Source organism: Peromyscus leucopus, chromosome 8b (genome assembly GCF_004664715.2).
Source record: "Peromyscus leucopus breed LL Stock chromosome 8b, UCI_PerLeu_2.1, whole genome shotgun sequence".
NCBI lineage: Eukaryota > Metazoa > Chordata > Mammalia > Rodentia > Cricetidae > Peromyscus > Peromyscus leucopus.
The window spans coordinates 8,727,875-8,740,260 of record NC_051086.1 but is presented as its reverse complement, the minus strand read 5'-3'; the positions used below and the strand labels follow the sequence as shown (position 1 = coordinate 8,740,260).

Sequence of the window (12,386 nt, the reverse complement as noted above, 5' to 3'; positions counted from 1 at the left end):
AGTTCAACTTCCGGTTTTGTGCGCCGGAAGCCACGAAAGCGCAGGGCGCCGCCGAGTGCGAGCCGAGGTCGCAATGAGCGGTGTCCTGTGTTCCCGGGGTGCGGGGTGAGCGCTGTGAGGTGCAGGTGGGCTGGGGCGGGAGGCGGCCGTGGCGGCGGGACGCTGACTGCTGACTCTCTTCCAGAGCGGTCCGGGCTCTGCGGCTTCTGGGCTGGGCTTCGCGAAGCCTGCACCCGCCGCCCCATGGCGGGTCTCCAGCCCAGCCTACAGACAGGGAAGAGGAGAAAGACGACCTCAACCTCCCCATCCAGTTTTCCTCCAGCAAAGCCACCCCAACCCGCTGGACGGTGGAGCATTCCCTGGGGAAGGAGCAGCAGCGGCCCTTGTGGAAAGTGCTGCCGATCACCTTCACCCTCACGATTCTGATCCTCTGGTGCTATCTAAGGCAGGAGACTAGCACGGACCAGTGGTTGAGACAGGTGTTGGGAGAGGAGGAGGACGAGGAGGAGCCGGACGGTCGTCTGGAGGAGCCCGAAGCTCCGGATTTTTACGGAGCTAGAACGTAACAGGGTTCCTGCTGAGGAAGAAAACAGGCGGCCGTCCCTCTGTTCCGTTGTCGAGTTTGGCGGTTTCTGACCTGATTCTGTATGCGTCTTCGATGCTTTAAAAGGACTTTTGGAGCTGAGACGCGAGAACACAGCACGGAAATGGAGGCTTGAAATCTGATCCTTGCCAGGACACCAGTGCCCAGTGATTACGTCCAAAGGACTTTTGAGGTTCATAGAGAAGGTTTTGGCTGCCCCGTGTGCTGTTGAGTTTGTGATGTGTTTGTACAGCCTAATCATGTTTCCGGAGCAGTTCTGGTGGGGATGTTACCTGCAGTTCATTTGCTTTGTGACACAGAATAACTGCAGAAGGTTCGCACTTTGTATTATGCCATGGTGTGTACAACATCAGTTGGAGCTACTTTAAATGCTAACAGATGCAAAATACATTTGTAAAGTCTAATGAACACAATTCTCCCCTTGCATCAAGTGGTTTTTTGTTGTTGTAGTGGTCGTTGTTTTTCGTTTGTTTGTTTTGTTTTTTTTGAGACTGAGACTTCCCTATATAGGTCTGACTGGCCTGGAACTGGCTGTGTAGCCTCACCTCAGACAGAGATCTGTCTGCCTCTGCCTCCAGCTCTCCAATGATGGGATTAAAGGTGGGCAGCAGGATCTATGGCATCTTGTTTTAAAAGGAGCAATTTTCTAGGCCAGCAGCCAACCTTTTCTGTTTTTTTGCTCTTCTCTCCCACTTGAGAACTTAAAACAAAGCAAAACAAAAACTAAGTGCTTGCTAGTATTGAATGCCTGTAATCCCATCACTTAGAAGACTGAGGCAGGAGGATTCTAAGTTTGAGGTCTGCCTGGGCTCCATAGGGAGACCCTGTTTCAAAAAACAAACTTACTTTTCAATGACCCAGTGGGTTTTTGTTTCTGTCTTTTTTTTTTTTTTAAATTAACAGTGTTGGGGGTTGAACCCAGGAATCTAGCATGCTAGCCCACCACTGAGCTCTATTCCCAGCTCACATAGAATTGGTTTTGGGGGAAGGGGGAAAATGCTAGGGGCTGGAGAGATGGCTCAGTGGTTAAGAGCATTGACTGCTCTTTCAGAGGTCCTGAATTCAATTCCCGGCCACTACATGGTGGCTCACAACTATCTATAGTAGGATCTAATGCCCTCTTCTGGTGTAAAGGTGCAGATAGAGCGCGCGCGCGCGCACATACACACATACAGATATATAATAAATACTTAAAAAAAAAAAAAGTCACATTCCATGCAGCAGGTCCACAGTGCTCCCAGGCAGATCACTTCTCCCCAGTGATGTGGGTAGTTGAACTCATGAGCAAAAGGAGAACTTTGTCTGTTTGAGACAGTGGGCACACTTACTACACACATCTGTTTGGGGCAGTAGGCACACTTACTACACATCTGTTTGGTGTTTTTTTTTGTTTGTTTGTTTGTTTTTGAATTTTAAGACAGGGTTTCTCTATAACCCTGTCGTTCTGTGGCTGTAGCTTGTGTTATTCCTAAGGTGCTCAGCCTGGTAAGTGCCCAGAAAACATGTAGGGAGAGGACCTGCAAATATCAGCCAGCACTAGTGATTGCTGCATGTATGAGAGATAGATAAGCTGTTGGGCAGAAGGAAATTCTTAAATAAAACATGTCCTTTCAAGGGAAAAGGAGTTAACCTAACAGCCACTTAAAAAATTAGATTTTTTTCTTTGTTTTTTGTTTTTGAGACAGGGTTTCTCTGTGTAGTTTTGGTGCCTGTCCTGGATCTCGCTCTGTAGACCAGGCTGGCCTCGAACTCACAGAGATTTGCCTGCCTCTGCTTCCTGAGTGCTGGTATTAAAGGTGTGTGTCACCATCACCTGGCAAAAAAGTTAGATTTATTTTATGTGTATGATATATGCATGTATGTGCACCACATGCTTGCCTGGTGCCCATAAGGTCGGAAAAGGGTGTCAGATTCCCTGGAACTGGAGTTATGAATGGCTGTGAGCCAACATGTGGGTCCTGGGAATTGACCTTGGGTCCTCTGGAAAAGGAGTCAGTACTTTTAACGACTGAGCCATCTTTCCAGCCCCAACAGCTACTTTTTGTAAGCTCTTAAAAATGGAAGGTCTCAGTAGTGTTGGGCAGTCTTCAAAAAAGTGAGCCATTACACAGAGAAAAACCTGTTTTTGTTTTAAATTTCCAGCCCTTGAATAACAGCTTCAATAAAAAGGAGACTTGGCCAGGTGGTGGTGGTGGCGCAGCCTTTAATAGCAGCACTTGGGAGGCAGAGGCAGGTGGATCTCTGTGAGCTCGAGGCCAGCCTGGGCTATAGAGTGAGTTCCAGGACAGGCGCAAAGCTTACACAGAGAAACCCTGTCTCGAAAAACCAAAAAAAAAAAAAAAAAAAAAAAAAAAAAAGAAAGAAAGAAAGAAAGAAAGAGATTCTTATGTGGATGCCACAGGTGATGGAGTTTTCATTTCCCACTCTTCAGCAGTCTTTGAGATGTGTTTATTTCTCTGTAGATCCTGTCTGTCCTTCCCTGCTTTGTTCTTCTGTTTGATCTATTTTGAAGTGACAATGTTCCTGGTTTTTTGGTTTCGTTGAGACAGGATCTCTTACACCTGGGGCTGGCCTAAAACTCACTATCTCCAGCTCTTGAGTGTGAGGATTACATACTTGTGCAACCACATCACCTTCCTTTTTAAAAGAAGTTAATTTCAGGGTTTTGGGGCTAGGGATAATACTCAATGATAGAGTGCTTGGCTAACATTCACAAGGCTCTGAGTTCAACCTCTAGCACCAAAACCAAACCAAACTACCAAAAGTTTCAAACAAATGTCTACAAAATGTCCCATGAAGCTGTAAGTCATCCTACTGGCAAGTGATAATTTTACCTTTTCCGTATTTTAAAATGTAGCTTACATACTTGGGCCATATTATTTTTGTTCATATTTCATATGGGTGTTCCTAGAAATGGGACAGATTATCTTCTGTAAGCAGGAGGATAAACTGCTTTCCAGCCTTTCCTTTCAGAGTACCTGTGGTCTTAGAGCTTGCTGCTCAAACTATCCCTCAGAGAACCATGCTGTCAGCTGAGGAGTTGTGGTCACTTTTCTTTGCATTTACGATGTCTCGTGTCACACAGTTTCATACTAGTGAATGCTAGCCCTGGCTTCTCCCTTGCGAATTCATCCTAGCACCTGCAGAGCCCCGCCCCCAACGTGCGCCCAGCACCCTGTGGATCCCAGCCCACTCATTCCTGACCACCCTGTACATCTTTATCCTATGCACTCATCTGCCAACCTTTTACACAATGTTTTTTTTTTTTTTTTTTTTTTTAAAGCAGCTCAACAGAGAATTCACACTCGGTCCATCCTGAAATTCACAATTTTTTAATAAAGGGGTGGCCATCGCCACAGTCTAATTATAGACCTTTTCTAGCTAAAAGAAGCTTGTGCCCACGAGCAGCCCTCGCGTCCCCACACCGGTCCATGGCCCTGGACTCAGAGGCCAGCGAGGGGACTCTACCCCGACGGGCGTGTCCTGCTTTGCGCCTATAACTTGCTGCCGTAGGGGGCCCGCAGGTTCTGCGTGCCGCCCCCGCCGCACAGCGCGCGTGGGCGAGGGGTCGGCGGGGGCGTGGCCGGCGCGGCGTGCCCGGGGGTGTGGCCGGCGCGGCGGGGGGCGCAGGGGGCTCGGTGCGGGGGAGATCCGGGGGCGCCGGCGCGGCGCATGCGCGCTGCATTGTTTTGACTGAAAATGCCGTCGGTTTCGAAAGCGGCGGCGGCGTCGCTGAGCGGGTCCCCCCGCAGACCGAAAAACCAACCCACTACAGGTCAGTGCCTGGGCTCCGGCCCGTGGCCTCCGGGACGCCACGGCGCAGGGGAGCGGCTCGTGCGCGCCCCGGGCCCGGGTGTCGCCGATGAGGGTGCGCCCCGCCCGCGCCCCCGCCGCCAGCCCTTGCGGGTCACGCCGTCCGGGCGCGGGCCGCCGCCTAAGGTGGAGAGGTGGTGCCCAGGGTCTTCGGTGACCCCTGGCCTGGGGGCCCGGCTTGCTTCTGGTCTCCCGCGACACTGCCCGCCAAGCTGGAGTCTGGAAACAGCGCCTGCGTTTGGGGCTCAGGGCCGCGCCTGGGCTGGAGATGGACGCGCGACCATCGGAACCCGGGCAGTCGCCGCCTGAGCTTGAGAGGCGGCGCCCGGGGTCTGGGGTGGCCTCTGGATGGGAGGCGGAGTCGCACCTAGGGTCGGATGGACGCCTGGGCTGTGAGCTTGGGGGTCGTTTCTGCGGCGCAGAAGAGGGGTTGCGCTTGGTGTGGGCGGGTGGAGCTTGCAGTCCATCTGGAACCCGAGAAGGGAGTTGCGCGGGAGTCGGGAGACCGGGTCGGGAGATTGAGAGGTGGCGCCTGGGGTCAGGGACTGTGTTGAAGGGGGCGGAGAATGGAGTCTAGTTGTGTAGAGTTATCTGGGATGGGACTTGGGGGTGGCACGCTGGGAGGAGGTGTGCGCCTCGAGTTGGGGAACTGGGAAATGGTATTTGGGGTCAGGGGGCGGAGAGTCTAATGGAGTTACCTGGTGTCTGAGTTGGGGGGTGGCGCCTGGGGTCCAGGGACTGTGCCCGCGGAAAGGGGACGGTACCAGGCGGTGGAAGTCAGATGGACTTGGGGGGCTTTGGGTCTGGGACCCTGCCCCGCCGCGTCCAAGGGGCGTGCAGCCGGCGGCGGCTGCGGCCCGCAACGCTGTTTGTCTTTTTAGGTATCTAAAGGAGTTTAGGACAGAGCAGTGCTCCCTGTTTTTGCAGCATAAGTGCAGCCAGCACAGGCCGTTCACCTGTTTCCATTGGCATTTCCTAAATCAGCGTCGGCGCAGACCGCTCCGACGGCGGGATGGCACCTTCAACTACAGCCCGGACGTGTACTGCTCCAAGTATGATGAGGCCACCGGCCTGTGTCCCGACGGCGACGAGTAAGTGGGGCTCCAGTGGGTGGCTGTTGGCCTCTTCCCAGGACAGGTCAACAGGTCCTTGAGGTTCCTGGTTTTTGTTTTTAAAAAGGATCTCTGTGTAGCTCTGGCTGTCCTGGAAAACTCTGTAGACCAAGCTGGCCTTGAACTCAGAGATCCACCTGCCTGCCTCGGCTCCCCAAGTGCTGGGATTAAAGGTGTATGCCACTAGGCTGGCTCCTTGGTTCATTTTAACATCTACCTGTGGAGGGGAACTTCATTTTCACTCAGGTTTTCAGCAGTGTCTGTGTGAGGGGTTCCCCATTTTTAGGCTAGTTCCCTGAAAGATTAGGTGTGTTGTAGGGGAAAGTCTTAGGTAATTCAAACAGATTTTGATTTACTTTCCACCCTTACCCTGCCCCGTGCTCTACTTTAAAATTGGCCGGTGTTTGGCAGCCACCGGGTTTAAAACGGTTTCGTTCGGTCAGTACATGTAAGCATGGAATGTTTCTTTGCTGCTTACTGGTATTTTTTTGTTTTGTTTTACATCCCGACCGCAAAAAATACGGAACATTTCATGAATTTGCGCGATATCTTTGCGAAGGGGCCATGCCAGCCTTCGCTGTATTGTTCCAGTTTTAGTGTGTGATGCTGAAGCGGGCACTTCCCTGTGTATTTTAAAGAAGGGGAGCGGAACTGTTAATCTGAGAAGGATTCTTCAGATGATTTCGCTTTTTTTATTATTATTAATAATGTATTGGATATGAAATGACACCCATGGCCTTGCATATATTAGGCAAGGACTCCACCACTGAGCTACCCTCCCAGCTCATTATTTTAAAAAAAAAAAATTTTTTTTTTTTTTTTTTTTGGTTTTCCGAGACAGGGTTTCTCTGTGTAGTTTTGCTACCTGTCCTGGGTCTCGCTTTGTAGACCAGGCTGGCCTCGAACTCACAGAGATCCACCTGGCTCTGCCTCCTGAGTGCTGGTATTAAAGGCGTGCGCCACCAGTGCCCATCTGGAAAATTGTTTTATTAGCACATTGTCATTTATGTAACACTTTCATATTTTAGTAAGTCAAGGTTTTGTTTGGGTTGGTTTATATTTTACACGTTTCCTAATGGTATTATGAACAGATGTCTTTGTGTGTCTGTACGCTTGTGTACGTGTGCGCGCGTGCAGGTGCAGGGGGTCTGTGGGTGCTCATACTCTTGTGCATACCTAGATGGGAGTCCATAGGTCAGCCTCATGTGTGTCCCTCACCTTGTTTTGAAAAAGAGTCTCTCATTGGCCTGGAGCTGGTCAAGTAGGTTAGGCTTGATGGTCTGCTAGCAAGCACCAGAGACTGCCTGTCTCTGCCTCCCTATCAGTCACTGGGACTGCAACCGTGTGCCGCTGTACCCATTTTTTTTTTTCTTTTCTGGAGTTCTGGGGATCAAAATCAGTTCTTTCTTTTCTTTTGTTTTTAAATCAGTTCTTTATAGTTGCAAGGCAAGTATTTTACTGACTGACCGTCTCTCCAGCCCCAATTGTCTCATTTTGAAATACGGAGACAGAAAGTCCAGGTCAGACTCTGTGTTCAGAGGGAGGTGGTACATAGTATTGAGAGGTGTTACCTTGATCCTTTGGGCAGTTTGGGGATGTGGGGCAGCTGCTTCCTGACTGTGAGGTCAGTCTCTGTCTTGAAGGCCTGATCGCTTGACACTGGAGGGTCTGTCACCCAGTAAAGTCATTGTCATAGCTGGAGGTTCTTTTTGTTTTTGTTGGATGTGGGGAAGTATGGCTGTTTTCATATGTATGTTATGAGAGAAGCCAAGGGCCAACCCTCTTCCACTGATCATATCTCTAGCTTCCCTCAGAGACTCACTATGTACTTCCAAATGGCCTGGAACTTACTGTGTAGACCTGACTGGCCTGGAACTTCCAGTAATTGCTTGCCTCTGCCTTCTGAGTGCTAGGATCTTTTTTCTTTCTTTCTTTCTTTCTTTCTTTCTTCCTTTCTTTCTTCCTTCCTTCCTTCCTTCCTTTCTTTCTTCCTTTCTTCCTTTCTCTCTTTCTTCTTCTTTTTTTTGTTTTTGTTTTTGTTTTTTTTGAGACAGGGTTTCTTCATGTAGTTTGGTGCCTTTCCTGGAACTCACTCTGTAGACCAGGCTGGCCTGGAACTCACTCTGTAGACCAGGCTGGCCTCGAACTCACAGAGATCTGCCTGCCTCTGCCTCCCAAGTGCTAGGATTAAAGGCGTGTGTCACCATACTGGGCTTTTTATTTATTTATTCCTTTAATAGGGATTTTCTGCGTAGTATAGGCTGACTTTTCAGCTCTGATCCTCCTGCCTCATTCTCTAAGGCTGGAATTACAGGAATCATCACACTTGACACTGTGCCCTTCCTTCCTTTTTCTTTTCTTTTTTATTTTATGTGGTGCGTTGGTGGTTTGCCTGCATGTATGTCCTAGTGAGGGTGTCGGGTCCCCTGGAACTGTAGTTACAGAGTTGTGACTGTCCTGGGGATTGAACTCGGGTCCTCTAGAAGAGCAGCCAGTGCTTTTAACTACTAAGCCATCTCTCCAGTCCCATCTTTTCTTTTCTTTTCTTTTCTTTTCTTTTCTTTTCTTTTCTTTTCTTTTCTTTCTTTTCTTTTTTTGAGACAGGGCTTCTCTGTGAAGCCCCTGGCTGTCCTTCGTTCTATAGACCAGGCTGACCTTGAGCTCACAGAGATCCACCTGCCTCTGCCTCCTGAGTGCTGGGATTAAAGGCATGCGCCTCCACCTTCATCTTTTGGGCAGTTTGGGGAGGTGGGGGATAGCTGCTTCCTGCTCAGAGGTAGGGTGTGTGTGTGTCTGTGTTTCTGTCTGTCTTGTGCACATGAGAGTTCAGGTGCCCACAAAGTCCAGAGGATCTCCTGGAACTGGTTGTGAATTACTCCATGTGAATTCTGAAAGCTCAACTTAGCTCCTCTGCAAGAGCAGTATATGCTCTTTTTTAAAAATTTTTTTAATGTATTTATTTTCATTTTCTGTGCATTTGTATTTTGCCATGGGTGTCCTGTCCTCTGGAACTAGAGTTACAGACAGTTGTGAGCTGCCATGTGGGTGCTGGGAATTGAACCCAGAGTCCTCTGGAAGAGCAGTATATGCTCTTAACTGCTGAGCCATCTCTCCAACCCCTCACAGAAAGGTTGTTAGTAGATATATTGTTGCTGGTAATGTAGCTCCAGGGCCAAACTAGATAAGTAATGTCACCTGCTGAGCTTCAGTTACAGCAGTGTTCTAGAGCCAGCAATACGGTTCACTAGGTAAAGAAGCTAGCTGCCAAGCCTGATGATGACTTAAGTTTTACCCTTCGGACTCACATAATGGAAGAAGAAAACTCATGCAAATTATACTCTGACTTCTGTACACATGCTCTTGTAGATGTCTGTGCTTGCACACACACACACACACACTCTAAATACATACAGTACTTTTTGTTGTTGTTTTGAGACTGGATTTCTCTGTGTAGCCTTGGCTCTCCTGGAACTCACTCTGTAGACCAGGCTGGCCTCAAACTCAGATCTGCTTGTCTGTACCTCCCAAGCACTGGGATTAAAGGCAAGTGCCACCACCACCCAGGGATAATTTAAAACAACAACAACAACAAAAACCATAGTCAGGCCAGGCGGTGGTGGCACACACTTTTAATCCCAGCACTCGGGAGGCAGAGCCAGGTGGATCTCTGTGAGTTCAAGGCCAGCCTGGTCTACAGAGTGAAATCCAGGACAGGCACCAAACTACACAGAGAAACCCTGTCTGGAAAAAATAAAAGAAGAAAGACATGCAACCTGTGGAATTTAATTTAATTCTTTTTGAACTAGCTCCTTCAAATATGTCCTTAGAAGACAGGTGACTCTCTGGCTAAGACCTGGGCTCCGTTCCTAGTTTTCCATGATCTCTTGGTCACCTTGGGGCCGCTGCTGCCTGAGCTTGCAGCAGGAGTACATGAGGCAAATGGTACCCTGTAGATGTAACCACTCGTCTTATTAAAATAAGAAACACAGAGCCAATGTAAAAGAGAAAGCCGAGAGGTCAGAGCTTAGAGATAAAATCTTACCTCCTGCAGTGCTCCTAACTTCCCTGAGAGAGAACTTCTTCCTGTTTGTCTGTCTTTAAATAGTCTTTCTGTTCTGCCTTCTCATTGGTTGTAAACCCAACCACATGACTGTCTCATCACTGCCTGTAAGTACCGCCCTCCAGGTCTTAAAGGCGTATGTCTCCAATGCTGGCTGTATCCCTGAACACACAGAAATCTACCTAGCTCTTCTAACCATCACGCTCTTGCTATGGCTCTAATAGCTCTGACCCCAGGGCAACTTTATTTATTAACATAAAATTAAAATCACATTTCAGTACAAATAAAATATCACCATAGTACCTGGCTTGTCTGACCTTGTCCTAGAGTATGGCCTGGGGATAGCTCGTAGAATTCACCAGTGATACTTTTAATTTGTAAAAAGAAAGTGTGACTTGGGCTGGAGGGTTGGCTCAGTGGTTAGGAGCACTGGCTGCTCTTCCAGATGACCTGGGCTCAGTTTCCAGTACCCACATGGCAGCCCACAACCCATCTATGACTCCAGGTCCAGGGAATCTTCTGAAGTCTGCAGGTGGCAGCTACACACATAGTACACAGATGTACATGCAGGCAGAAAACACACACATACAAGAAAATAAATCTAAAAAGAAGAAATAGAGCATGTCTCGGGCAGTTTGTGGTTCTGAAACTTGGTTGTCCTGGTTATTGGAGCATGTCACTGCTGGACACCCAGGGTGTGTCGCTCTGTAGATCCGCCTGCCTCTGCCTCCTGAGTGCTGGGATTAAAGGCGTGCGCCACTACCTACCACCTGGCAGGTATGTCTGTTCTTAACGGGGTGAAGTGTGCTGCAGTGATCACCAACCTACAGGTGATCATCTTTAGCTGTGTCCAAGTGATAATTAACCATATGCTGACATTGTTACTGACATGTTAGCTAACATTCAGGCTTAGTAGTTTGTAGTTTATCGGTAGGAAACCTAAGTGGGACTTGTCCAGATGCTTGCCATTCAGTTTGGGGTGTGTTCTGTGGGCATGTGTACTTAAAAAGAGTCAGATGTGTCTTAGGAAAGATTTTTGTTTGTAATTTATCTAGAGCACATGGGCTTGCCCTTCAGGAAGCATTTGACGGGCTTCCTCCGCTGGGAGTCTCTGCTTAGTAATTACTGAGAAGGACTTCCCCATCACTGCACATGTGGAATGGCTGGAGTTTGTCTTATTAATAATCGCATATTCTGGTTCATGCAGGGTTGCCATAGAAATTGTAAATTAGATAGTGCCTTCCAGAGCACTGACGGTGGGACTTCCTCTTTATTTCAGGGTCTTGAAATTCCTTTTTTTTTCTTCGTTCTATCAAACAGTCAATGAGCATTTATTTGTTATAGTACTAGAAATAGAACCCAGGTCCTCAAGAAAGCTGGGCTTTACCTCTAAGCCTCATGCCTAGACCCACAAATCCATTATTTTAAAACATCAGCATTTCTCAGTGCAAAGCCCCCTTAGCCAGTGTGTAGTAAAGTGAGCAGCCAGTTCGTCTTGGTGCTGGCTGGGCCCATCCAGGGCTCTGAGTCTGCTCCAGGAGGATGGGCACCTCTGGGTGGCAGCAGTGCTGGCCCTTGTCAGCAGCCCTCCTCTCCCCTCACCCTTTCCTTCTGGGTTGCCCCCATCACTAACCTGGGTGAGCACCCTCTCCTGAGTCCTCTCTCCCTTTCGAGTCCTCCCAATTCTCCCTTGTTGACACACACGCTCCCTGGGAAATCTTACTGTCAAACAGTCCTGTTAAGATTGCTGCTGCACTCTCCTGGTTGGTGGTCACCCCCTGCCTGCCTCCTCCTGTGACCCCTATTCAGCCTGTCCTCCCCTCTGATACTTCTTGGGTAACTACTGGACCCCTGCCAACTACTTCATTTGGAGGTTTGGCTCCACAGGGTACTACTGCCTGCTTCATCCCATCCTGGATGACAACTTGCCCCTTTTTTTTTTGGTGGGCATGACATTTTGCCAGTGTTGGCCTCAATTAGTTGCTCTGGGTCATGTGTGGTGGGTCTTGCCCTTGTGGGGACTGGCCTTCAGGCTCGGCATGGCCTGCTTAGGTTGGCCAGCTAATTAGCTAGTGGTGGATCCATCTCCCACACCCATTAAGCAGCATCTAGGGCAGGCAATGGGGTTACATTCATCCAGCATGGGTGCTCCTGGGGCTGCAAGCAAAGTAAGTCAGTCTGTCATCTATCCATCCATCCATCCATCCATCCATCATCTTACTATGTGACTTTGGCTGACTTCAGACTCACCGGGTTCTGCCTGTCTCCTATCTCTGACTCCCAAGTGCTTGGATTAAAGTCATGTGCTGTCACACCAAGTACCTCTCTTTTGAGGTAGTTTCTGGGGAGGAAAGTGGGACCGGCATGAAGGATAGAAGCTCCCATTCTTACCTGAGACCAGGTATGGTACCTCGTGGGATCGGGTGCACATCACTTGGCATTACATATGCCTTCCTGAACTCTAGGAGGCAAAGGCAAACTTGCAGAGAGCCAGGAGCGTGTACCCATGGTTGTTTGGATGGAGAAGGTTCAGGTAGCTCCCACTGTGTGCCAGCTGACTGTAGTCTTACTTAGGCTGTCCCTGGTGATGTAGCTGGCTAAAGGCTTCAGTTTGTCTTATTTATACATAAAATCGAACTCATTAATTTGATGCAACTTTCCTGAGCAGCGGGACTCATTTTCCTACTTAGTTCATGGGGCAGCCCCCTTCCCATTTCCTAAAGATACTTGGGGCATCTGGGAACAGATATTGTCTAGGTGGGTTTCAGCATATAAGGGGGCTCTTTCATTGTGGATC

General features: G+C 49.0%; 2 protein-coding genes and 1 non-coding gene across 3 annotated transcripts in view; 2 read left to right on the top strand and 1 right to left on the bottom strand.

The window, feature by feature from the left end:
• On the top strand, window positions 1-1,022 carry C8BH16orf91 (chromosome 8b C16orf91 homolog). The gene is made up of 2 exons (XM_028854671.2): window positions 1-105; window positions 185-1,022. The coding sequence occupies exons 1-2, from the start codon at window positions 74-76 to the stop codon at window positions 564-566; spliced, it is 414 nt and encodes a 137-aa protein (XP_028710504.1). The 5' UTR covers window positions 1-73; the 3' UTR covers window positions 567-1,022.
• A 3,281-nt stretch (window positions 1,023-4,303) lies between these two features.
• Window positions 4,304-12,386, top strand: part of Unkl (unk like zinc finger) — a 48,776-nt gene continuing 40,693 nt past the window's right edge. Inside the window, 3 exon segments of the mRNA XM_028854545.2 lie at window positions 4,304-4,343; window positions 4,346-4,379; window positions 5,299-5,508. Of these exon segments, the coding sequence (XP_028710378.1) occupies window positions 4,304-4,343; window positions 4,346-4,379; window positions 5,299-5,508 (284 nt within the window).
• Window positions 6,044-6,149, bottom strand: LOC114681263. The gene has a single exon (XR_003732878.1). It is a non-coding gene; the product is annotated as a U6 spliceosomal RNA (small nuclear RNA).